Below are 27,172 nucleotides of genomic sequence, written 5' to 3'. Positions count from 1 at the left end.
CCAAATGCAGGAAGCCCAAACTGGGATTTGCCAACAGCGCATCACAGTTGCCATGACACTGCTGCACTGCAAGAATATCATGTGACTCATTCAGGCAGTCAGCTGACCTACATACAGTAAGTGATCTAGCCATAAATTCAGTTGACCTACCGAAGCATCGTGCGGTTAAGCTGTGTAAACAGAGTGAGCAGAGGATAAGGGAAGTAAAAGCGGAACATTGCACTGTGAAAGCTGCCTTGGGCCATGGAGAAATTCCAACCCCGACTGCCAGGCTATGAGGTTGATGCCAGAATGGATGTAAATGGGCTCCCTTTCTGAGGCATCTTAAAGCACCACTTTCAAGTCAAGAGCTGAGGCTCCTGCAGCCATCTAGTGACAGAGCTTGTGCGGGCAATGATCACCACTACTAAGACTGAACATGCATTAGAGTCATGTTCTTGTAGATATCATCATGATGAATGAAAAAAGATGAACACTTCATGGCTGCCAAAAACAAAAGCAATAGTTGTACTCTTCCCCCACCCCCATCTGTCTTCTTGTCCTGTCCAGTATTTCTTCAGTAGTTTTTCTTTCTCGCTTTGGTTCGTTAGAAGCGGCTTAGTCATGCTGGCCAAATGACCCAGAATCTGTTTGTGGACAAACACCGGCTCCCTCGGCCTATAGAGTGAGGTGAGCGCCGTAACCCCAGAGTCGTCTGCGACTGGACCTAATGGTCAGGGGTACCTTTACCTTTTTATGCTTTACATATGCATGTTTTTCTCCCAGACCTAAACCATTTCCTCCTTCCAGCAAGTGCCTTGTCTTACAAAGTCTTGATTTCTCCATACCTATTTTGCTCTGATTTCTCATCCTCTGCTCTCTTGCTTATTAGCATTTCAGCTATTGTATAGGTTTGATTTGCTTCCTTTGTAGATCTTTATCTCCATTGGGAAGGAGTTGTTGCATTAGGGCTGAGCCGATTTTTTTGTGGGCAAGGATTTTTTTTGGTGTGCCATGCTATTTTACCCATTCACAACCATTCTCACTTTTGGTGCAAATTTTAAAACAGAGGGTGAGGTTCCTCCACTTTCTGATTATGTCTTCCAGCCACTCAGGGATCATATAGGTAGCATTATGATGCCATGGCACCACAAAACCAATTGATTTGGCTGTGTGACAGCACACTGAAGTAAAATCAGAGTTAGGGCAACTCTTCCTGTTTTCACTCTGAAAGTGGGACTGCTTACCTCAGTTGCTGAAAAGAGTATCATGTTTCACAAAAACAACTGTTAACCAGGTTTGTGGTTTGAGCCCACCCAGAGACAGCTGTGGGCAATATTGTAGGGGTTGGACTATAGAACCCCCAAGGTCCCTTCCAACTCTACAATTCTATGATTCTATAAAAAATTGGAATATCACCTCTTCCCCGGTTTGGGTCAATACTAAGTCATGTGTGTGTGTGTGTGTGTGTGAGTGAGTGAGTGAGTGAATGAGTGAGTGAATATATCAGAGCAGTGGTAGTGGTGTTTTTCTTAATACTAGTAAATCTAGTAATAAAATCCTATTTATTTTCAGGCAGTAATTTGGTGGGTGGGAAAGAAGCCATTGTATTTAATAAATTCTGTAACTATATTTTCATGCCTAGCAATACCACTATACCCTCAGCAAAGCATAGCCCAGTGCATTGCCTTCTCATTTGCAGCAGAGCTACGCCAGAGTGCACACAAAAGACTGCGTTTGTCCAAAATAAAAGTGTTATTGTCGTCCCCTGCCACCTCAAGCTATTCTTAGCAATAGATATTTTGAGATCACCAGAATACATTGTAAGGTGCCCAGGATCTGAGTAGCTGCTTCTTGGAACTTGGGTCTTGCATGGTTGAGGTTTCATTACTTCTAGAATCATTCATTAGAAGTATAAATTACTTGCTACTCAGTGGCTGCCAAGAATAACTCGCACATCATCCTCTGCCAAGCTCTAACATTGGCACTGGGCTCATACCCTGTCAAAATAAGCTCAGTTCATGTAGTCAAGCTTTTGGCCAGCACTCAGTATGTTAATATTAGGCACTCATGCTAATGGCAGTGAAGGTCATAGGTGTGACAGTGTCATTTGGTACTAAAAAGGTAATGTGTGCTTTAATTAGCTAATACAGTGTTGATAGTGACTGATTTGCCATTGCTATATTTGATCAGTATTGCTAATTTTAATTATCACCCCTCTTTTCCAGAGATGCCCACTTTTGGCTTTGTGTTTCATTACTCCTTACAGTTCGCTTGACTTACATGGCTCATGGCTTGGTATTCTTTCCTAATGAAATACCAATTGTAACCTCATTATGATCCACAGCGATTGGGTGATGGAAGTGCCTACACAATCTAGGGTAACATATTTCCATGTGCTCTGTGGTGTCCCTGAAAACAGGGTCCAGGCAGAAGACCCAGTTTGCCTCGCAACTACATTATCCACAAGCTCCACATTGTCATTCTTCCCATATGCAGCAACGGCAGATATTTATATGGGAGAAAGGAAAAGGGCACAATATCAGGCAGAAGTGGCTAATCTGGCCCCCGTGCAATTTTTTTCTGACCCTCAGCCCTAATACTTTTGGTGACAGTAGCATCAACACAGACACAGCTTTGGTGTGGGCAGAGTTGGGCTGATGATGTGAATCAGCCTCTTCCCATTCATCATCTCAACCATGTGATGAGCAGAGAGGGGGTGATGATCCCTTTCCTCGACCAATTTGCTCAGATCATTTGAGGAGCTCAGCTGTGTGCATGTGTGAGCGGGATGAGTGTGAGGTGGCCAATTTCACACCCACCAGTGGCATGCAGCCCCTTGCAGCTCCTGTCCAGTTCCCGGTGACACTAGTATAGGAAGGGAAGCACAAAAGGTTTTGCACTTCTTAACTATGTTGCTGCCTGCAGTCCATTGTCTTTGTCCTATAGAGCTCATCGTGAACTGTGGAGAGCCATACCACCCTTCCTTGGATAATCGCACCTTGGTTTGCACTGCTTGTTCATGCTAGTTCACGGTACCAAGAATTGTTTTTAGGTATGTAAGTAACTTCACTACTAATACTAATTTACAAAGTGCTCCATGACTGGTCTTCTTCACCCTTGGAACACTGTGAGATATAATCTTGCTCTCTTCCTAGAGGCATAGAGCTGAGGACTAGAGGTTGTGATGTCAAGGTTACCCATACCCACTGAACTAAGTTCATTAAAATAAATAAACGCTTATAATCCTGCCTTTCTGCCATGGGGCTCTTAAAGAGGTCTCCATAGGGCTCTCAGGCACTGGTCAGAATCAGACCCTGAGCAGCTCAGCTTCCACAAGGTTGCTGCATCAGGCACCTTCAGACAGTGCCCTGATCTGGGGGTTGAACTTTAACCCATATTTGATCTATTTTTAGTTCACACAAAACAGGGAACAAAAAATGCTCAGTTAATGGGTTAAAAATATATATGTTGACTGGGAGCAAATTTTTCACTTGTGTAACCTCGCACTGCCATCTTGCTCCATGTTTACTAAACTCACCTCGCCAAATGGTCCTGGGAGGCAGCCAGGTTACTAAAATATGGCTGTCCACGACAAGTAGAGACAAACTACGATACCATCAATTAATCTATGTGCACTTCAAGTTGCACATTTAACTTTCTCTACAGAAGATAGGACTGGGCAAGGGCGTGTGTGTGTGTGTTTAAAAAACATCCTAAGCTATAACAATCTAGTATTATTAAACATAGACAGACAGAAATAGTGCGGGAGGACTTAAGAATTTGTAATTTATTCATAAACTGCTAAGCCATCATAGCAAACTTTTTAAATGAAATCTGATAGTTCTTTAAATATTTACCAGCTTGTTGACCCATTTTCTCAGTTAATTAGGGATTGCATTAACAATGTACTGAACAGAGGCAGCTTTTAAAATTAAGCAGCCCAACTATTGTGCATTGCACAAAGTTTTTATTTTGTTCAATGAAGCTAGAGAAAGGATGCTCAATTGAAAACATCCCAATTCTTTAACAAAAAAGACACTTAATATATGACTAGATTAATCACTTTTCCTATGACTTAGTTGACAGATCCAGATTATCTTTCTAGGAAGAACATTCATTTTTCAGTCTTCTCTGTTTCTGTAATAGCTTTTTACTTACTTCAGCTGCACATATTTTCTTACCATTATTTCTGTGATAGCCTGCATTATTTTCCAGTGAAAGGTTTTGCAGTATTTGCTTCTAATGAAAATGAATGAGTAATTCATCATACTTTCTCAACCTTTTTCAGTGCACTCGTTCATTTCCATCCTTAACCTGAATCCCTTCATCTGAAACACATAATTTTGCAGCTGAAAATAATTCAGGGAAGATGTGGCCACACACCCTGTATGGCCTGTTGCCAAAAGGGATTGAGAGATGTTTTAGTTGTTTGTTTCTTCCTGGTCATCACCTTTATTTTCCCTCACTATTTCCCTGTTATTAGCTGCTGCCTTGTACTTTATTTTGCATATATTTTGAGTTTTGAAGTCTTTTCAAAAATCTTTTAGCAGAGTGTTTCATATTGAGGATGAAAGGTGGGATATAAATGTTTCTAATAAATACATAGCAAGCTCTGGGAGTAAGAAGAGGCATGCCCAGTGCATCCCATTCTATGACACCTCAATGGTCTTGACGACTATTTAAATCTATTTCAGGTTAAGCAAATTCTTTTAAAAAGATATGTGATTTTAAAGTGAGAGTTGCAACAATGTTGCAGTTTAGAGTGCTTCTCTTCAGGGCCAGCCAGCCATTCCCAGGATACTCCATTAAATTTCCTGATTCCCTGGTCTTCTCTTCTCTTGCCCCACCTACTTCCACAGTCAGCCAGCATTGCATGGTTATTGAGCATGCCTTCCCTGGGGTCCCCTCCACTTAATAATGATATTTTTAAAATTTCTACATACTTTGGGATTCCCCAAAGCATACCTTCTGGGTATGCTTAGAGAAGGATTTGCACTCAGAGTAGTAAATAGCCTTTGCCAATTAACTCTGAATTTCTACTTGGTCTCAGACGAAGCATTGCCCAGGCCTTCTTTAATCCAGCGCAACCTGAATCTGAAGAAAGTTTTTCCAGTCAAAGTGCTAAAAGGCTGTAAAAGTTGTAATAGGGCCATCCATTGGGTTTCCTGAGTTGACCTGAGGTCTTTGTTCCAATTGTTCCAATAGCTGAACTGACCCAAAGTAGAAAACAAAGCAACTGCCAGCTGTGAGGATTAAACAAGCCAGCATATCAAGGTGCAAATGGCTAGAAGAAGCTTTCTCTCCATTTACACCTGATGAGCAGCCATGTTCCTCTGCCAAAAGGTGGCATTTACTGTGTCTTTGTTTCCTTCCTGGAGATCAATTCACAATGCAGCCAGTCAGTGTTTGCATCCCATGGATCAATTTTCTTAACTGCCAGTGTTGCTCTGTTTTGTTTTTCTAAACAGGAAAGTTAGCTCAAGTGGCAAACATTTGACTGATTTGAGAAATCTCACACACCAAACCAAAGGCATCACAACCTAAGTGAGAAGAGAGCAAAGGGCTTCTATTTACTTGAAAAGAAGAACCGCAAGAGCAGAAACTTTTTCTGCAGAGACGAACTAGGAGGTGACACTCAGTGGCAGAGGAATGATTTCTATTTCTGGCACTACCTTAAGGCAACAAAGGAAACATAATAGCAACAATAGTCTAATTTAATGAGCAGGTATGCAATATTAATTGCATTAAGAGTTACACTTTGAACAAAACATAACTTTATATTTTCATATCTGAAAGTAAGAACATCTGCATTGCAACAAAATCATGTGTACACAAAACAGGTTTGCTTAGATGGTTATATGCAACTGCTCCACTTCCTGTGCTATTATTTTCTACTGCAGGCCTACAGATGAAGCTACCTGACATCTAACAGGAAGAACAACCACCATGAGCTAGTAGACATCCTAGAGAACAGCTTTTTTCCCACTGCCTGATGGGCTGATCCAGTTGTATTCTGCCTGTACTAGAACAAAGCTGTTCTCTCGTATTTTTCTGAAATGCATCATCTCCCCATTCTCCTGAAGTGCCATGGCATTATTTTCTGGCTCACTAAAGGACACTTCCGTTCGCTTGTGACAATACTGGGAATGGATGCAGCGTAGACCAACAGCCAGCACCATGCTGAGGACAGCAGAGCATCCAAGGAGAACACCCAGCTGAGCTACTACAAGCTGGGACTCCTTGCGTGACTTTCCTCCTCCTCCTCCTCCTCCAGAAACAGTAGCTTTGGGTGTGGCTCTTGTTACCTTCAGGAGTGTGTTCTCAGGGATATCCTTTCTGCCCTTTCCCTCCTGCTCATGTGATGTAAGTTCAGCCTGGGGCAGGAAGTTTGCTGGAACTTCCCACGTCGCTGCTTGTTTCTCTGCCATCTTCCTTGAAGCTCCTGATAAAGTTTGATAGGCACTCGTGTCCTCTTCACTACCTAAATGCTCTGATATTGTTCCCATGCCTGGAAGGCGTAGAGGATCCCGGAAGTGGACCAGCGGTGAAGCTGTAACGGGTAGCACAGACTTGCTAAGGCCTGGGTTAGGTCTTGTAGAAACCCCCTTAAAAACAAAGAGATGAAGTGCACATGGGATGTGACAGCCTTTTAGTTGTTCAGTTAGATCAAAACTATCATCGTTAGCCTACTAGAATCGTCACAATTCTCACAGATAACTGTTCTCATCATAATAGCACACCACTTCTTAAGAGCTCTTAAAATGATCCTAGAACAGTATTGAATCAGACCAATGGGAGGGGATGAGGAAGAAGATAGGTAACTATTGATTAGCATTCAGAATTCTCATTTTAGAAAGGCTTCTTAGCTTGCAGAGGTAGGAGCAGGTTTATGCTGTGTGACCTTCAGAGATGAGCATGTTGTTTTCTTACTGTGATGCCGTTATATGCTTTGGTGATGAGCTTGGCGTTTGGGTAAAGGAATGTTACAGAACTATTTTGTTTACCCCACTGGTCTGTGCTCGCTCAAAAAATGTCTGATAGGTTTTATAGACAGAGAAGAATAAAGTTAGCCTGTTGCACAATCAAATGCTTCTATCAGATGTCAAGGAGATAAAAAACTATACAACATTTAGAAGACATCTGGAGGCAACCTTGTATAGGGAAGGATTTAATGTATTATTATGCTTTTATATTTGTTGGAAATCCTCCTCCAGTGGCTGGGGCAACCCAGTCAGATGGGTGCAGTACAATTATTTTTTTATTTTTATTTTTATTATTCATCTAGGTTAGACTCCACTTCTTGGCCACTGCCAGTTATGGAAAATTGAAATGCGAGAGCCAACATGGTAGAGAAGGGCAAAACTATGGAAATGCATGTTCCAATTCTCACTAAGTAATGAAGTTCATTGGGTGACCTTTGGGCCAGTCACCATCTCTCAACCTATCCTATTCTATGAAGTACCATATTTTTCGCCCCATAGGACGCACTTTTTCCCCTCCAAAAATGAAGGGGAAATGTGTGTGTGTCCTATGGGGCGAATGCAGGCTTTCGCTGAGCCTGGAGAGCGAGAGGGGTCGGTGCGCACCGACCCCTCTCGCTCTCCAGGCTTCAGGAAGCTCTGCGCAAGCCTTGCAAGCCCAGTGGGAGTTCCCGCGGGCTCACAAGGTTTGCGGGCAGCAGCCTGCAGCCCCCGCGAGTGTCCGCAAGCCTCGCGCGCCCGGCAGGAGGTCCCACCGGGTGTGCGAGGCTTGGAGCAGCAGCCTGTCACCCCGAAGCACAGGGAGCCCTCCAGAGGGCTTCCCCTGCTTCGGGCAGGTGAGCGCAAGGCTTGGGGTGGCAGCCAGGGCTGGGGGGGATAATTTTTTTAAATTCATTTCCCCCCCCAAAAAAATGAGGTGCGTCCTATGGGCTGGTGCGCCTTATAGGACGAAAAATACCGTAAGCATTTGCCTGTTCTTTTATGCCTTCTGACAGTCTCTGTCTTATCCCTACTATTCATGTGGCAATTACTACCCTCTCCTTGACACTGCTGCCTTGTCTCTTCCCTATGAACTATAACTCCTCTGAGCAGAATCTGTATCACTTCTGTGTTCTGCTCAGTGCCTAATATCATGAGCAAAAGAAAACACTGAGTAGCAGGACTAGGAAAGCTACTACTACTACTGAGAATCGTAGTAGTTGAAAGAGCATATCCGTATGCTGTATCTATGGCCCAAGGGTTAATTGTAAGACATGTCTATCCTCTTTCAGCAGAGCTGTTTACAGCCAGCTGTCTCCTGTCTATACAACTCCAGGAATAATTGGCATCAAAATGAACACTTAGAACACAATAGCTTTGAATGTCTGCATAAAAAGGTACCACAAACCCAGTGGGACTCTCTTTCAAGAGTTTACTTTAACTTATTTAAGATTTCAGAGAGTCTACTGCCCTCTAACTGGAGTAAGCGAGAACAGCACTAATGCCTCAGTGTATACGAGATCGACATCAAAATCCACTGACTGGAAAATCAGACATTGACTATTTTGCCTTCTTTCCAGGACCTGCCATCATGAGTACTGTAGCACTGTGCTCATTTAGTCTTTCTGAATGTACTTCAGATTTTCACTAAATTCAGACACTTTAAGGGGAGAGAAACTCACCAAATGCACTTCTTTGCTTGGCCTGTTTTCTCTGTGGTCTACACACCATGCCTGTGTCTGAAGCCAGTAATAGTGGGGAGAGAATTATTTGCTTCAGAATCTGACGAATCTTAAAGCTAACTAGGTCACAACTAATTAAGCACATCAGTTTTGGCAATCTGTGCTTATCAAGAGACATGAAATGACCTCAGATGCAGTCTACGTGTGCCAGACATTCCAGACAGGATTCCGGAAGGCTAAAATCAAGCTTTTGTTGGATCCTCTGTATTTGCAGACTGGGGGCAAGTTTTCAAGTCACAAAGAATTCTTCCTCACTCAAGTAAAAACCAGAGTTTCTACATGCAAAAGGCTTCTGCCCCATTACCAGCAGGCCGACCCTCTGTTAAACCAAATGTTCTGCAAACAAACAACACATTCCCTACAAGGTCTGTTCAGCCTTGTGTGAGTATGGGACCAAGCCTATGACTTTCCTATCACAAAGCAAACAAAGCAGAAGTGTGTGCATTATACTTTTGAGTTCAAGCCTTCAAGGACAATTTGTTCTCCATATACATGGTTGGGGTGGGAATACAGTTACAGATTTGTTTTCAGTCCCACATTGTTATACTCTTACGATTTCAATGCAGATTAAATAATGAGACAAGTTCTCATTGCATTCAGTGACTCTCTGACTGCAGGCCTTACAAAGCGGCAGGAAAATGGTCTCAGGAGCATTTGAATTTGTGTCTGAGGAGAGACTCTAAATTTTATCATTAGTAGGATTTAGCTATGTGTTGGGTCACTGCAATGGCTCTTACTTATTTGCACACCTCTTTGAGATTAGAGTGTGGTACCAGTTTAAACAAATACATCTCACTTTTATTGTATTAAGCTTCTGTCAGAAAGACACAATGCTGAAGCAGAATAGTAACAATGTACTACCAAAGATCTTTCTTGAAAACAAATCAAATGCCATCCTTTCAGTGCTTACCTCCATGCCTTTTATACATGTAGAGCAAAGCTGTGATATGGGAAAGCTTGAAGTATTTTCTCTCCTGAAATGTTGGGGAGCAAAGTGTAAATTAATTACATTTTGTTCTGATAAATTCAGTTTGTATTCTGCACACATGTTCCTAACTGTCATAGGGAGATTCCTCCCAAAGCTTACTCAGGACTGGGGTTGGGGAGATGTTTTAATTGTATGGTATGTCACATATACGAATCCCACATAGGAGGCTGCTTACACAGAGCCAGACCACTGGTCTATCTCGCTCAGCATTGTCTACATGGACAGGTAGCACATCTCCAGGGTTTTAGGCAGAGGTCCTTTGCAGACTTACATGGAGATGCTGCAAGCTAGCTACTCTACCACTGAGCCACAGCCCATATGTGCCACAGAATCAGATCTGTTTCATATAAGCTAGGCACTATGTGAAGGTCATTTGAAATCATACGCTCAGGTGAGCTCTGGAGCTGAAAACCAAAGACAAAGAATGGGCTTGTGCCCAACACTCTGAGCGCTGGGACTTCCACTTCCCCTCCTCTCCACTGCAGCCCCCTGCACGACCTCCAGAATCGGCTCCAGAGAGGCCCCCCAAGAGAGATTTGGAGGATACATAGGGGACAGAAGGAAAAGGGGGAAAGGAAAATTCCCTTTGCACAAGTGGAAGTCAATTCTGCACACACAATGGCAGCACTAGATACAAGCTGCAGAGACCATCTCTCCAGAGACTGTCTCTCTCCATGAGCATCTTATTTTGCTACCGGACAGCTATCATTCCAGGTAACTTTCAAATGGCACCCATTTTGCATTTAGCTGGTCTTAGTCCTCCAGAATGCCTACGCCTGGCAGTGTTTGAAAGCTCTGCTGCTGTTATTCTGCAATTATTTACACACTTAAAATGAAATACAAACGTGTAACAGAGAGAGATGCAGCACTCAGAATCTTTTAAGACTCTGCCGTGTTTTGGCAAATCCAAAATTCATAAATATTAGTGCAATAGGTGTTATGTGCAGCATGACATGTAATGCTCACACAGTACCTGTTGTACATGCTGTGGCTGGAGGAATGATGTTGTACTATGAAGCCGAGATCCTGGAACTGAAGTGATGGCTCCAGTGTGAGATCACCAACTGTGCCACTTCCATTAGCTTGTCTTTCTCTACTGCGACTGATGGCATGTGAAGTGACCAAGTCTGCAAGGGATTCAGACAGAGCATTTCCATTGTCAGGAGGCTCAGAGACTTGTCGTCCACTGTAAGATGGATCCAAAATCAATGTGGCTGCAAGCCGAGTCAGACTAGTATGTGTTAATTTTGCAAACTGAGTTAAGATGGTGTCAGGAGTGGAACTTTCTGGGGTTAAGCACAAAGCAAAACATTAAAAAATATAACACTATTAGCAGACATTTCTTAAAATATTGAACATGCTTCTCTTATGTATATATTTCTTGTTTGTTAAGATGACATAACTGGAGTACTGGATTAGACACATCTAATCTGTTAGATGCTTCTGTTTCCAATAGTAGCCAGAATGGTGCCTCTGGAGAACCTCACAAGAAGGGCATGATCATGACATTCAAATCATGACAATCAGTAAGGCAAATACTTTCACATTCATTAGCCCACATTACATTCTGGGAACACAGCACACTGTCTTTTACTGCCACTTCAGTGGTCCACCTTACTCAGTACTGTCTAACTTTATACACCAAGTGGCAGCAGCTCTCCAGGATTTCAGACAGGAGTCTTTCCCAGATCTATATGGAGAAGCTGGGTATTGAAAACAGGACCTTTTCATGCAATGTATGCAGTGTTTATTAAGACTTTCTATTCCCAATGACAATAAGTAATATAAAAGAAAGCTTATAATAAAAGTTAGAAGAAAACCTTACAGCTTTGGAAAAACAAGTGTCATCTTTTGGCTAGTACGTATATTCTGTTTTCAATCAGATAAGCAGGAAGATAAGGAAGTTAGAAGAAAGAAATAGAAGAGAAACAGGAGATGGGAAAGAGGAATAATGGAGTAAGTTTGTGTGTGTCAGCTGGACAAGGAGTTAGACTCTTGGATAAAAGAGCAAGTTTAGTTTTACAAAGGAGCAGAGGGGAGAAGCAACAATTACACACCCTTCTTCTTTTCCACTTCTACCAAAAAACCTCAAAGAGAACTTGTATGGATGTCATCCACAGAGATTGTGAATTACTTTGAGAGTTCTCAGTGAGATCTTGTGAGGCCTCCAAGCAATAAGGCGCTCATGCATTTCATTGCAAGTGAGATCCAAGAGCAAGTGATCTCAACAAAGCTGCTTAAGACTCAGAATTAGTATGTACAATCTAGCTCTGTTAAAGTCCATTCCCTTTACAATGTAGTGTGAACTGAATCCATCTGGAGATTGTCTTAAGGATATTTACTTGAACATCAAGGCCACAGAAATCAGTGATATTTACTTCTGCGTCAATGGGTGGTACACAACTAAAACATAAGAGTAGGTTCATTGAAATCAATGGATGCAAGTCCCTTAAGTCCACTGATTTCAATGAGTCTGTTCTGAGTATGATGAAGGGCATCACACAATGAGTTTATAATTCAATCCAATATAGAAGCTTTGCACTAAGTCCTAATACTTCTAAGTCATATAAGATAACAGAAGTGTGAAATAGCATAGACCTATAGAAAGGTTCCACTTTGGCGGGGGGGGGGGATGTTGGATAAAAGCATACCTTTCCCTGCAGCAAATGCTCCTTTTAGATCAGTAGACTTTTGAAGAGGTGTTGGCTTTATTACACTGGGGGCTACATTACTTTCAGCTGTGGTTCTGTTTTGTGTTTGTTGAGACACAGTGGAAGATTCAATCCTTGCCCAATAAACAAAGTACGACTGGACGACTGATAAACTGTTTTTAAAAAAGTGTTTGAAGCAAGGCTTTAGTCATTCTGTACCATAAATAAATCATCAGAACATTTGGTAAATCAAAGGGAATTTTTTAAAATCTACAAAAAGAATTAGCGTAAAAGACATTAAAGGATTAGACCATAACACTTTTCTGTTTTGAAATGACAACAAATAACCAGCTGAAACCTTAGTGAACGGGGTTTTAAATAAAATCACAATTAGAGCTAATCAAAACACATGGGGGGGGGAGTTACTTTTAATTTAATCAGCTTTTAAAAAATTAATTTTACATTTGACAAGAATAGCGCCATAGTCAAGAAGGGGAAGAAAACTGAATGTCATTAAAAAAAAGAGAGAGAGACCAAGTCATAAGTGTAGCCAGAATTTTTGTTGAGGGAGGGTAGCCAAAGTTGTTTAGTTTTTAAAAGAACATAAAATGTTGATCAGACAAAGACAAAGGCCTGGTCAAATAGAAACGTATACTGGTTAAAGACAGATTTTAATAGATGGAGCTTGTCTTAGCACTGAAGTGTCACACTGGGAAACAGAAAAATGTAATCTCTTTCCACAACAGCCTTATGAATGCCCTCAAAAGTTGGCTTTAGTTTCTCTAGGCAGGTAGAGCTAGCTGTGTGAGGGGAAAAATGTACTGCTCAATTCTAAAAATGTTTACTTAAAAGGACTTGTGCCCAGTGTTTAGTAAATGTGCCCTAAGGCTGGAATCCTAACCTATACTGCCCTGTTTGGCTGGGCGGTTACTAGCATTTAGGATGCTTATGAAATCTGCCTGTGCTGGACGCCTTCCAAAATGTTGAGGTTTCACTTTACCAGAGAGAGCAGAGCTGATCAATGTTGGAAATCCATTTATATACAGTTTAAAGGTTTAAAAAGAGAAAGCATAAATTGATGCTTTGCCACTCTGTCTGACTTTAAATATCTGACTTAAATCCTCAGGAGTAAACCTGTAAACCTGTGCAAAGAGAAGAAATAAAATGTTTTCTCTTATTTCCCCTTTCAGCATACACTCCTGCAGGAAAGATTTTTTTAAAGCAATAGTTAATAAATTGTTTTGGGTAGGCTTTTATAGGAAATAATTTTAACTTTTTTAAAGAAAGCCTTCCTGAAGGAAAAAGAAAAACAGAAAGTAATTGTGTAGGGAAATGGGTTGTACTTTCTACAAGTGGAATTCCTACTGGACTACAAACAGAGTGGAACCCAAGGGATATTGGAATGGTGGAACAATAATGGAGCAGACCTGGTTCAAGTTCTCTTATAGTGACCATTACGTTTTTGAGCTTAGAATCAATATCATGCTACCATTCCTCAGTCAATTTTGCAAAGAGCCAGCTAGCTAGCACCCATGGATTCCTCCAGTAGATTTCCAATCTGTTAACCATCAAGCAGACCAGACCTTCAATCTTAACAATCCAAAATTTCTTACAAGAACCTGATGTCTCCAATGGGCTGATCGGGTGCTTTCCACACAAACGACAGGTTTCTCTTCAGGGACTTGTCTGAATGGGTGACGGTGTCGCCATCTTCAAAACATGTCAGCAGTTTGGAGCCAGGAGGAATGTAAACAAAAGTGCCAGCAATTTGATCGTTTGATACCCTGCGAGCTTGAAGCATAAAGCCCATGAAATCACGCGTGCTCCTGACGGTGACTGGGGACAAAGTGGAAGTTACACAATAACATAAGCCCTTGGAAATGCATTTTAATATTTGCGTTGTGAAATTTGTATCTACATTCCATGTTAGGAAGTGTGCTTGGCAATGCCAAGTTGTTGGAATTTTAGATATTTTTAAATAAATGTTGCCCTTGGTAATTTATTAAGCACAGCCAATATTAGCATTAGGGTCCCGGGGGGTGGGGAAAGGTACACCTAAAATAAGCCTTGCCAAACTGACCTCCACTGATTACTGTCAACATTCTGGTGTCATCACCATGAGATCCAAATCTCATAAAGCAAAGAGGGGAATCTGTGGCTCTCCACATGCTAATGTACTCCAACTCTTAGCAGTCTCAGCCAGGAATGATAGGAGTTGTAGTCCAACCAGATCTGAAGAGTATATGCACATACAGTTTTATGCGCACAGAACCCACTGCCAGAAGTTGTGCAAATGTGTGGACACCAGGGGGCAGGAACAGCAACTAGGACAGTGTCAAAGTGGGGCCAGCAAACACAGTCCCATTCCCCCCTTCACATGTTAACTGTACCATGAAGGATGAGGGGTGGGGTATTTCTGGTCTGTGAAAGTGAAGCTTTCTTTGCCATAACAGAAGGGAGTCACTAGAGCTTCCATAGCAGGAGGCTAAGTCATCTCCTTCAATGAGAGCCAACTGTAACTAGCAGTGATCCATGAACTGTGTATGAAAAACACTGGTGTTTTATTTCAAGCAATGCCACATGCAAGCTACTCCTTCTGTAATATACATGAGCATAACTGCATTTCGATTTCTGTTTACACACAGTTACACCCAACACACATTAATTATCACATATAAAGCAAGTTTCCTTTTAAGTAATATATCTTCCCAACATACCCGTAAAGTGCTAGTTGTGTGAGCCACATAAGTATCTTCAAAACTGCCCTGACTATTTTAATTAGTGTTTCAAATTTAATCTTGCTGTTACATCTGCTTACTGCTTACTGCTTGTTATTCGTTGTTCTGTTCATTCAATCAGTTTTGTCCTCCTGCATTTGGAGAGCAACTGGGACTTTGGCAAATGCAGGCCATCTTAAGCAGCAAAGAGCAACTGAGAAGGGATTCAGTGCTTTGAATCTTTTTCAGCCTGAGGGCTGCATTGCCCAGTGGGCAAACTTCCAGCTGCCACAATGCTAGGTGGGACATAAAGCAAAAGTGGGCAGAACAAGGAATTTTACCTTTGTACAGTAGGTTAGTTGTGACACACACTCACATACCATTCTCTATGCACCATCCAGGCAAGCAAAAAGCATTATCAGTTTCAATGACACATTCCAGCCAGGCTAAACCACCAAAGGCTCATGCAAAGCAGCAACATTGAAGAGTGTTGCCTGTGGAGAAGGAGCGTTGCTGGGAAGAGTCCCAAGAGCTGTATAGAAAGGCCTAAAAGGTTACATGTGGCTCCCAAGGCTGAGGTTCCCGCTCCTGAATACATCCCTCTGGCTTTTCCCCAAAACATCGTAATTAGCTGTGACTCCTTACCTGGAACCTTGTCACCTGGAAAAAAGGATATATTGGTATGGATGGTAATATAGTTATTCTGTGGGTTCTGAAGGTGAGCTCTGATATGTTTGGGCCTCATATCAGTACATGCCGAAAGACTGGCCCCATGGGAGAATGCTGCGGTGTATGAAATTAAGCACAGGATTGTCAATGTCCACACAACAAAAAGTGCCTGAACTTTCATCTCTTCCTCTACCTGTCAGGAAAAGACGTTGGAAGTTATTGCAGTGCTTTTCAATCAATTTTTTAAAGTACAATTTGTATGAAGCTACACCAGTGACACCTTTGAATTTCAGATGAAACTGTCAATTTCACAAGCTTTGGACTGTGAGAAAGGAGGTTTTAATCTTCCCCGGAGCTTTTTCCTGGTTAGTCCACGAAATAAAACGCATTGAGAACAAAGCAGGCTTTGACATATTCTGGAACTGTCGGGGTGGTGGGGCAGTAACCACCCAGGCAAAGTGGTTACCTGAAATCATTTGCCAGTATGCTTCTGGCTCATGGCAATCAGACGGAGCATGTATTCTCTTACATTGTGGCCATGCTGCAAAATGAGAGCTAGCAGTGGGGTAACTATCAGAAACATCGATGTTCCTTTACCAATGTTTAGCACGCGGGGAATGGATAGCAGCTACTTGGATTCCACACACAGTTCAGAGGACACTGCTGCAGCTAACACGTCCTTGAAGGGCAGTTGGCATTTCCCCCAGCATTCAAACCCAATACTGAGTAGCTGGAAGTCAACACAGCCATTGAAACTGCAAGTACAATGTGGGATGAGATAGCATAAGTCGGGAAGGGTTTAGTAGTAGGAGCACATGCTTTTCATTCAGAAGATCCCAGGTATTTCCATTTTAATGGATCAACCTAGCCGAACAAATGCTCTGAGCCGGTATAAAGCAACTTCCTCTGTGTGTGTTACACATACCTATTTAATTTGTATGCTGCTTTTGCAAATATTTCCCAAAGCAGCCTATGACCATATACAAATTTCGTATCACTTATTGGCTGGTTCTCATGGCATCCGTAGTGAACAGGGACACAAGTACTTAATGATGCCCACCATGTTGATGCCATTTTATTTTCTAAAATACTTTTTAGAGGCATCATTAAAAGTTGAGCATTCAAACCGGCCCAATATAGCCATTTAAATCTAGCATTTCAAACCCAACATTTTATCAGTTCTCCGATTTCCCCCACTTTCACCTTACCTCTGTGTGCTCCTCCTGATCAGTGCTGGAACGCACAACCCTACTGACTTAGAAATATACCAAAGAAGAATAGGAAAAAGGGAGGTGCTCATATATTTAAAAGCCCATGCTGAATATATTCATGTTCTTGGAAATAAATCCTTCAAAAGTATAAATATACATGTAATTATTAAAAGCAGATGTGCTTGAATACAGTAGAGCAGCACTATAGAGCTATGGCAGGAAAGGTCCAAGCAGCAGAAGGTCCTGTCCAAGTCAGGCCTAGGTCTCATGGTCACTTCTCTTGAGGTACAGTGCCAAGAGTGTTACCACTCCATATGTGGTCAGTGAAGTTTAAAGGCCTCGTGTCATACTTGACTCCAAAATTTCCTTTAATTATTCATACTTTCCAAAACAAAACAAAAGCCCAGCTTTTCTGGAAGGTGAGTTAAGATTGGAGAGAATGAAGGGTGGTGAAGCAAACATTCAAGAGTAGAAAAATCATTTCCATCTGCACTGCAGATCCATCATCCAATCTCTTCCTGCCACCTATTCCTTCCCCTTCCATTTGTGTCTGCCTATCAGCAAAATCAGTTCTCCATTAAAGAGTTATCCATTAGCTGATCCCATAAGATTCTATAGTCATCTCTTCTATCCTACCAGACCATATCAGCCATTTGGCATTTAAATTAGTGTCTTAAAACACCTTAAGCTCATACACAAGAATGGATCTATGCAGAGTTCAGCTTATATAGACTTTCCTACCACCTTTAAATGTGCCTGATCAGATGCTATTAAATATTGAACTACTTATTCTGAGCCAATGTTTAGCTCAATTCTTTTCCTCCACAGTGATTTCTGAAACCGTTTACAGACTGAAGACAACACAAGGCCATATAAAGGAATCCCTTTTTGAAAACCCAGCCCTTGAATTAGCACAGGTTTTGAACAAATTGAGTCACACACACTCCCATCTTCCAATATAATCCCTGCTACAGCCATTTTTGCAAGTAGTTAAATATATACAAGTTATTTTTCCTGTGTAATAGGATATTTCCCCCATTTCCCAATTTTGCTTTTAGCCCTATAAAATCTCCTCTTAGTATTCAACACCTTAGTTGCATTAACATTGCCAGTTTCTTACCTTGGGACACATGTTCCTTCAGACACTCAGCAATTTTCTCCTTCAGCCTGCCAGGCAAACATCCTTTAAGGAAAAAAGTTCTTTACTCTCTCTACTAATGAGAAGAGCAACAGCTGTTACTGCTAATCCTTAATACCTACAGGAACTCTGTCAGTGCTCAAATCCAGTTTTAATCATGTTAGTTTTCTTCACACTCTACTCATCCACTTAAAAAGAAACACAGCAACACCAAGTTTCCACAGTCAAAACAAAACCTGGGCTACCATATTATACACATTTACTTGGAAAAAAATCTCAAATAAACTTAAAAGTGAACATAGGATGAGAGCCATTAAAAAGACTGTGAAGAATAATCTAGTGTTTCAAGTACATTAAGGTCTGGCCTCTTTCTCTTGCCTCCCCACACAAGTGTAGCACAAAGAAAGATGTGCTTTCTTTTGTGCACTCAAGGATATACACTGAGTATGTTGCCTTTCAGATTTGTATGGGAATAACTTGAGAGCAAAAATAATTCAGAATTAATGAGACCTAGACACGTCTATTTCACTGTATTAAAACATAAATGTTTTGGCTTCAAGAAAATTTTAAAAGGCAGTTATACAAAGGGGAAAGGTCCTGATCCTTAAAGCTCCCTATTCTCTACCCTCGCTTTGGCTGATGTCATTGAGTCTGACCAAGAATATAGGTCATGGCCACAAAATCCCATTCTTAGTGTGAAGAAAGGCTGCAAGTCTTAACTGAAGTTTCAAAACAGGTGTTCCAAACACTAGAGCATGAGCAGCATAGCATTTATTTATACCATATTCCTTGACAACAGCCTCAGTGAAGAAGAACCAATACTGAGAATAAAGTCTGAAAACAACTTAAGCTTGTGTGTGTGTGTGTACACAGAGACACACATGCACAAAATACCGTATTTTTTGCTCTAGAAGACTTTTCCCCTCCTAAAAAGCAAGGGGAAATGTGTGTGTGTGTTATGGAGCAAATGCAGGCTGTGCAGCTATCCCAGAAGCCACAACAGCAAGAGGGATCACTGCTTTCACTGCGCAGCAATCCCTCTTGCTGTTCTGGCTTCTGAGATTCAGAATATTTTTTTTCTTGTTTTCCTCCTCCAAAAACTAGGTGCGTCTTGTGGTCTGGTGCATCTTATAGAGCGAAAAATATGGTATATACTAAAATATTTGTAACCTCCCTTTCACATGTTTTAGATGTGTGGGCACATCTGGATGTTTGAGCAAGTGCCATGGGTACCACCACCCTGGTCACTTCTGCCCCCCAATCCAAAGAAAGGAAGTGCATGCACATCTTACTTCCAAGGGATCTAGGTAGAATTAACCTGAACCTAGAAAAGCACATGGGGCTGAAACAAGAAAGAAGAGTGCCATTCTTCCAACTTCCTCCTTCAGCTGTATGTACTTTTCGGGGGGGGGGGAGTAAACTACCATTACCCCGTCATGACCAAGGTGGCAGTTCAGGGAAGCATTCAGAGGCTTTGTGGGCACTAGGGAAAGGCTTCAGGGGCACCATTGTGCCCCTGGATGCAACACTAACAACCTCTGCCCCATGAATACTAACAAGCAACATTAAACAGAGCAGCAGAAATAAAGCCAAAAGCACTCAGCAGAGCCAGTCAAAAATCCTCTGGAAAGTGGACACTTTGGCCTGGCAAATATTTAAAATCAAGAGGGAAGGGGCAAGGTAATTTCCTCAAGAAAAGTCCCACAGCTTCAATATCACAACAACCCTGCTCTGCGTATTATCGAGTAGTTGGGGGCATATGTAGCAGATTTAAAATTAACAGCTTAGCTTTAAAATTTGAATGCTGAAAAACTCAAGTGGAAGGCTGTTCTACTTATGTCTCTTTAGGTTTTAAAATCTTCATCAAGCAGAGTAAAAACTAGAACTCTTGCTTTGGGGAAGGATTGTTAGTTCTGCTGTAGACGCATTCTTGGAAGTTTAAAAATTGCTACCGTATTTTCCGCACCATAGGGCGCACCGGACCATAGGGCGCACCTAGTTTTGGGAGGCGGAAAACAAGAAATAATTATTCTGAACCCCAGAAGCCAGAACAGCAAGAGGGATCTGGCTTCTGGGATACCTGTGTTGCTGTTCTGGCTTCTGGGGTAACCCCGCCAAGCCTCTTCAGGGCAGCGGGATGAAGGCTCCCCCTGCCCAAAGAGGCAGCGCAGGGCTAAAGCAGAAGCCAGGACAGACGCGTCGTTCAAGGGGCGCTGCGCCTTCTCTCTCTCTCTGCGCAGCGCCTCTGCTTCACAGGAGAGGCGCTGCGCAGAGAGGGAGAGGGCGCAGCGCCCCTGCAGCGAAGCTGGAGAAGGAACAGAAGGAGACCCTTCTGTTCCTGCTCCGGCTTCGCTGGACAGGCGCGTCACTGCGAAGCGGGAGGAAGAACAGAAGGAGACCCTTCTGTTCCTGCTCCGGCTTCGCATGGCAGGCGCGTCGTTCAAGGGGCGCTGCGCCTTCTCTCTCTCTCTGCGCAGCGCCTCTGCTTCACAGGAAAGGTGCTGCGCAGAGAGGGAGAGGGCGCAGCGCCCCTGCAGCGAAGCTGGAGAAGGAACAGAAGGAGACCCTTCTGTTCCTGCTCCGGCTTCGCATGGTAGGCGCGTCGCTGCGAAGCGGGAGGAAGAACAGAAGGAGTCCCTTCTGTTCCTGCTCCGGCTTCGCATGGCAGGCGCGTCGTTCAAGGGGCGCTGCGCCTTCTCTCTCTCTCTGCGCAGCGCCTCTGCTTCACAGGAAAGGTGCTGCGCAGAGAGGGAGAGGGCGCAGCGCCCCTGCAGCGAAGCTGGAGAAGGAACAGAAGGAGACCCTTCTGTTCCTGCTCCGGCTTCGCATGGCAGGCGCGTCGTTCAAGGGGCGCTGCGCCTTCTCTCTCTCTCTGCGCAGCGCCTCTGCTTCACAGGAAAGGTGCTGCGCAGAGAGGGAGAGGGCGCAGCGCCCCTGCAGCGAAGCTGGAGAAGGAACAGAAGGAGACCCTTCTGCTCCTCCTCGGGCTTCGCTGGACAGGCGCGTCGCTGCGAAGCGGGAGGAAGAACAGAAGGAGTCCCTTCTGTTCCTGCTCCGGCTTCGCATGGCAGGCGCGTCGTTCAAGGGGCGCTGCGCCTTCTCTCTCTCTCTGCGCAGCGCCTCTGCTTCACAGGAAAGGTGCTGCGCAGAGAGGGAGAGGGCGCAGCGCCCCTGCAGCGAAGCTGGAGAAGGAACAGAAGGAGACCCTTCTGCTCCTCCTCGGGCTTCGCTGGACAGGCGCGTCGCTGCGAAGTGGGAGGAAGAACAGAAGGAGTCCCTTCTGTTCCTGCTCCGGCTTCGCATGGCAGGCGCGTCGTTCAAGGGGCGCTGCGCCTTCTCTCTCTGTGCAGCGCCTCTGCTTCACAGGAAAGGTGCTGCGCAGAGAGGGAGAGGGCGCAGCGCCCCTTCAGCGAAGCTGGAGACGGAACAGAAGGAGACCCTTCTGTTCCTGCTCCGGCTTCGCATGGCAGGCGCGTCGTTCAAGGGGCGCTGCGCCTTCTCTCTCTCTCTGCGCAGTGCCTCTCCTTCACAGGAGAGGCGCTGTGCAGAGAGGGAGAGGGCGCAGCGCCCCTGCAGCGAAGCTGGAGAAGGAACAGAAGGAGACCCTTCTGTTCCTCCTCCGGCTTCGCATGGCAGGCGCGTCGTTCAAGGGGCGCTGCGCCTTCTCTCTCTCTCTGCGCAGCGCCTCTGCTTCACAGGAAAGGTGCTGCGCAGAGAGGGAGAGGGCGCAGCGCCCCTGCAGCGAAGCTGGAGAAGGAACAGAAGGAGACCCTTCTGTTCCTGCTCCGGTTTCGCATGGCAGGCGCGTCGTTCAAGGGGCGCTGCGCCTTCTCTCTCTCTCTGCGCAGCGCCTCTGCTTCACAGGAAAGGTGCTGCGCAGAGAGGGAGAGGGCGCAGCGCCCCTGCAGCGAAGCTGGAGAAGGAACAGAAGGAGACCCTTCTGCTCCTCCTCGGGCTTCGCTGGACAGGCGCGTCGCTGCGAAGCGGGAGGAAGAACAGAAGGAGTCCCTTCTGTTCCTGCTCCGGCTTCGCATGGCAGGCGCGTCGTTCAAGGGGCGCTGCGCCTTCTCTCTCTCTCTGCGCAGCGCCTCTGCTTCACAGGAAAGGTGCTGCGCAGAGAGGGAGAGGGCGCAGCGCCCCTGCAGCGAAGCTGGAGAAGGAACAGAAGGAGACCCTTCTGTTCCTGCTCCGGCTTCGCATGGCAGGCGCGTCGCTGCGAAGCGGGAGGAAGAACAGAAGGAGTCCCTTCTGTTCCTGCTCCGGCTTCGCATGGCAGGCGCGTCGTTCAAGGGGCGCTGCGCCTTCTCTCTCTCTCTGCGCAGCGCCTCTGCTTCACAGGAAAGGTGCTGCGCAGAGAGGGAGAGGGCGCAGCGCCCCTGCAGCGAAGCTGGAGAAGGAACAGAAGGAGACCCTTCTGTTCCTGCTCCGGCTTCGCATGGCAGGCGCGTCGTTCAAGGGGCGCTGCGCCTTCTCTCTCTCTCTGCGCAGCGCCTCTGCTTCACAGGAAAGGTGCTGCGCAGAGAGGGAGAGGGCGCAGCGCCCCTGCAGCGAAGCTGGAGAAGGAACAGAAGGAGACCCTTCTGTTCCTGCTCCGGTTTCGCATGGCAGGCGCGTCGTTCAAGGGGCGCTGCGCCTTCTCTCTCTCTCTGCGCAGCGCCTCTGCTTCACAGGAAAGGTGCTGCGCAGAGAGGGAGAGGGCGCAGCGCCCCTGCAGCGAAGCTGGAGAAGGAACAGAAGGAGACCCTTCTGCTCCTCCTCGGGCTTCGCTGGACAGGCACGTCGCTGCGAAGCGGGAGGAAGAACAGAAGGAGTCCCTTCTGTTCCTGCTCCGGCTTCGCATGGCAGGCGCGTCGTTCAAGGGGCGCTGCGCCTTCTCTCTCTCTCTGCGCAGCGCCTCTGCTTCACAGGAAAGGTGCTGCGCAGAGAGGGAGAGGGCGCAGCGCCCCTGCAGCGAAGCTGGAGAAGGAACAGAAGGAGACCCTTCTGCTCCTCCTCGGGCTTCGCTGGACAGGCGCGTCGCTGCGAAGTGGGAGGAAGAACAGAAGGAGTCCCTTCTGTTCCTGCTCCGGCTTCGCATGGCAGGCGCGTCGTTCAAGGGGCGCTGCGCCTTCTCTCTCTCTCTGTGCAGCGCCTCTGCTTCACAGGAAAGGTGCTGCGCAGAGAGGGAGAGGGCGCAGCGCCCCTTCAGCGAAGCTGGAGACGGAACAGAAGGAGACCCTTCTGTTCCTGCTCCGGCTTCGCATGGCAGGCGCGTCGTTCAAGGGGCGCTGCGCCTTCTCTCTCTCTCTGCGCAGTGCCTCTCCTTCACAGGAGAGGCGCTGTGCAGAGAGGGAGAGGGCGCAGCGCCCCTGCAGCGAAGCTGGAGAAGGAACAGAAGGAGACCCTTCTGTTCCTCCTCCGGCTTCACATGACAGGCGCGTCGCTCAAGGGGCGCTGCGCCTTCTCTCTCTCTCTCTCTCTCTCTGCGCAGCGCCTCTGCTTCACAGGAGAGGCGCTGCGCAGAGAGGGAAAAGGCGCAGCGCCCTTCAGCGAAGCTGGAGAAGGAACAGAAGGAGACCCTTCTGTTCCTCCTCCAGCTTCCAGGACAGGCGCCTCGCGGCGAAGCCGAGGATCCTGCATTCGCTCCATAGGACGCACACACATTTCCCCTTCATTTTTGGAGGGGAAAAAGTGCGTCCTATAGAGCGAAAAATACGGTAATTGTCGTTTTCCTCATTAATTGCTCCTTTCAGGAAAGCCTAAGTAGGTGATGGCAAATTTTATCACTAGTGGTATTCATTAAAATTGCTAGAGCTATAGATATTTTGCACAGAAATCCTGTACTTCTATTATTGATCAGTTGCACTTTCCTACCCAAGGGAGGAATTTGTTTGGACTCAGTCTGGGCATTTTAAAGCAGTTGCTACATGATAAACGATGGAAACGATGCCTTATAAGGAACGGCTAAGGGAGCTGGGCATGTTTAGCCTGGAGAAAAGGAGGTTAAGGGGTGATATGATAGCCATGTTCAAATATATAAAAGGATGTCACATAGAGGAGGGAGAAAGGTTGTTTTCTGCTGCTCCGGAGAAGCGGACACGGAGCAATGGATCCAAACTACAAGAAAGAAGATTCCACCTAAACATTAGGAAGAACTTCCTGACAGTAAGAGCTGTTCGACAGTGGAATTTGCTGCCAAGGAGTGTGGTGGTGGCTCCTTCGTTGGAGGTCTTTAAGCAGAGGCTTGACAACCATATGTCAGGAGTGCTCTGATGGTGTTTCCTGCTTGGCAGGGGGTTGGACTCGATGGCCCTTGTGGTCTCTTCCAACTCTATGATTCTATGATTCTATGATTCTATAATGCTCAACTAGCCTTGAGTAGACACTTCAGAAAATAAGGGGCAACTTACAGCGAGTCCACTCAGAAGCCTTAGCTCAGTGGAACTTAACTCTCAGGTGAGTATAGAATTCCAGTTTTAGTATCAAAAAAGATATCAAACAATTTTTTAAATAGACTAATATTGGGCAAATAAGCTTCATCTTTATAATAGGAAAGTAAGGTAAAGGTAAAGGGACCCCTGACCATTAGGTCCAGTCGTGACTGACTCTGGGGTTGTGGTGTTCATCTCGCTTTATTGGCCGAGGGAGCCGGCGTACAGATTCCGGGTCATGCGGCCAGCATGACAAAGCTGCTTCTGGTGAACCAGAGCAGCCCACGGAGACGCCATTTACCTTCCCGCCGGAGCGGTACCTATTTATCTACTTGCACTTTGACATGCTTTCGAACTGCTAGGTTGGCAGGAGCAGGGACCGAGCAACGGGAGCTCACCCCTTCGCGGGGATTCAAACCACCAACCTTGTGATCGGCAAGTCCTAGGCTCTGTGGTTTAACCCACAGTGCCACCAAAGTACTGTGCCTTAAATATTCTTGTTACAAATCAGCAGAATACAGACTGAGTTAGCTTTAGACTTTTCAAGATCCCAACAAAAGATAGCAACTTTCTTTTCATTTCCTGCAGGCCTTGATCCACACCAAGAGTTGCTCACTGTGTAAATGACCCTAAGGCAAATAGTGAAGGTTCAGCCAAATATATAGGTAGGATTAACTGTGTGATCCTATACACTCAGATGTTAAGCCCTAAGGAGTTCAATGGTGCCTACTCCCAGCCAAATGTCTATTTCAATCACTTTTCTCCTTAAAAGCAATTAAGTTAAGTCTTCATCCCTGTCACTAAGCCGTTTTGCCTTCCTGGATAGCCATGATTTAATGTTCAGCTACATAATAAAGAACATACAGACATAGCACAATTGCAATGACTCCCAGTCATGCTGCTCTGTTTACATTGCAATGACACAAGGGGATGGCCAGTTATTATCTTGGGCTATGCATGCAATGCAGCACATGTCTATGCATATATTTGAATTAGGGCTCTTAAATAAAGCTGCTCTTTAGAGTTGTGACAGGATTAAATAACTGTGGGTAAGATATTATATAATAGTGGATATACTTACAATAAACATTCCATAAATACACTGTTTTAGATGTTTGGAAACAAAATACTTTAGCTACTTCCAGCAACCATTTTGGAAGATGAAGGGATCCAGTGACCTTGCCACCTGTAACCTTTTTCCAAAACAAGTTAAAAATTACATAGTAAAACTGAAGGAACATCCATTTTAAAAAGAAGCCATTAATAGAAAACCATGCCTGTGATTTGTATTTACATGGCAGTCCTTTCTCAAGCCCTTGTCAAGGAGTTATAAATTATTGAAACATGCTATAAAATTGTGTTCTCTTTGTATGCTGCACAGAGCCATGTGAAATGTGAATAAGTTAACAATTATTAATTCCTTCCCTTCAAGTGTTGCTATTCCCTCGTTGTACCAAAGGTCTTCTGTTATTTGAGGAGATGGAACAATGTTGTATTCACACAATTGTTAATGCTTATTCATGCACAACTCAAAGGTATGTGCTGATTTTAAAAGGCAGCTTTAAGTTGTTCAGAGAACAGCATAATGTACAAGGCGCCCCATGCTGGGTTGTTTTATAACTTTTTATCAAAACATTCTCAACTCTATACTATGGGACTTGTTTTTGTTTAGCTTTGCATGCAGTACAATCCTGTACATGCCTATTCAGAGATCCCCCTTTAAGGTAGGTCCCAGCTGAGTTCAATAAGCTGAACATAGAATTACATCCTAAACATATTTTGAACGGGAGTAAGATTCCTTTGTACGCACATCAATGGCTATTTCAGACTAAGGAAACATTTTGTTTGCAGCAACTGAGTTTTAAGTTAGATTGCAAAACACAAGGTTTATAATTCCTTTCCCCCTATTCTCCCATTCCTCGGGTTAAAAAGTCAGGCATCTAGTTGAACATTTTGGGGCACAAATGTATGAAAGTGTGTGTGGCCTAAAGAATGGTTGAGGAATATGCAGTGGAACTTTGACCACAGCAGCTCTATAGAGACCTCCCCCCCCCCATTTCTGTTATAGCCCATCCTACTAGTTTATTTAATTTTTATTAGTTTCTTAGCTTTCATGTTTCAAGGCTGACTCTGCTTTAAAAATAAAAAAAAATAGTCTTTGGATTCTGCTCAAGCTGCTGGATTTTATATTACATGTCAGATCCTGCACTCTGTGCAGCCACACAGATTTATGAGCCTCCCAGTGTGCTGAGGGGGGAGAAAGAAGAAAAAGTTAACAGCAATCAGGAGAGCAAAGGGTTGCCAGGATTTGGAGGGCTGGCACATAAACAGAAGCTTCTCACTTGCAGTGTTTACTTGTAGCTGGCACAATGCTACCCCTGGATTTTTCTTCCATCCTGTTCCTATTGTTGAATTGTCACTGTTACACCCACTATTTAAGATTTTTGTTGGTTCACTTCAGACTGCAACTGAAGATTTTACCGTGTGACTAGAGTTAAAGAAAAAGGCTGTGCTTTTTAAAAACAGGGCATGCAGTTTGCCATACCTTTCCAGCCATCCAAACTTTTGAAAACAGGCTTTCACACTTTAGCAGTCCGAGAAAGGTTCCAGTGTGGTGTTAGGTTCCACTATGGTGTTATTCTCTAACTTACCACTGTTCATGTGAGTACCAGATGTTGTATAAAATTAGCTTAGAGCATAAACAG

At 44.5% G+C, this 27,172-nt stretch overlaps 1 protein-coding gene and 1 long non-coding RNA gene across 7 annotated transcripts; one reads left to right on the top strand and one right to left on the bottom strand.

The window, feature by feature from the left end:
- The first annotated feature begins 142 nt into the window (after nt 1-142).
- On the top strand, nt 143-5,993 carry LOC309540713. Of its 2 annotated transcripts, XR_014223418.1 has the most exons (4): nt 143-1,276; nt 2,208-3,034; nt 5,451-5,707; nt 5,883-5,993. It is a non-coding gene; the product is annotated as an uncharacterized lncRNA (long non-coding RNA). The 2 variants fall into 2 exon arrangements; XR_014223419.1 differs by lacking the exon at nt 143-1,276 and having other exon boundaries at nt 1,482-3,034.
- REELD1 (reeler domain containing 1) lies at nt 5,881-27,129 on the bottom strand. Of its 5 annotated transcripts, none has more exons than XM_082237675.1 (9): nt 27,013-27,129; nt 18,040-18,102; nt 15,685-15,901; nt 13,936-14,158; nt 12,323-12,495; nt 10,645-10,957; nt 9,594-9,657; nt 8,624-8,680; nt 5,881-6,587 (listed from the first exon to the last, which is right to left on the bottom strand). In XM_082237675.1, exons 2-9 carry the CDS (start codon nt 18,049-18,051, stop codon nt 5,946-5,948), a joined length of 1,701 nt encoding a protein of 566 aa, XP_082093801.1. In that variant the 5' UTR covers nt 18,052-18,102; nt 27,013-27,129; the 3' UTR covers nt 5,881-5,945. The 5 variants fall into 5 exon arrangements, with proteins under 5 accessions (XP_082093801.1, XP_082093800.1, XP_082093799.1 ...); XM_082237674.1 differs by having other exon boundaries at nt 18,040-18,133; nt 25,549-27,026; XM_082237673.1 differs by having other exon boundaries at nt 25,549-27,026.
- Between the last annotated feature and the right edge of the window lie 43 nt (nt 27,130-27,172).

This window comes from Podarcis vaucheri (assembly GCF_965113315.1).
Source record: "Podarcis vaucheri genome assembly, chromosome: 9".
Lineage (NCBI taxonomy): Eukaryota > Metazoa > Chordata > Lepidosauria > Squamata > Lacertidae > Podarcis > Podarcis vaucheri.
The sequence above is the reverse complement of the archived record's forward strand: the minus strand, read 5'-3'. Positions and strand labels throughout refer to the sequence as shown.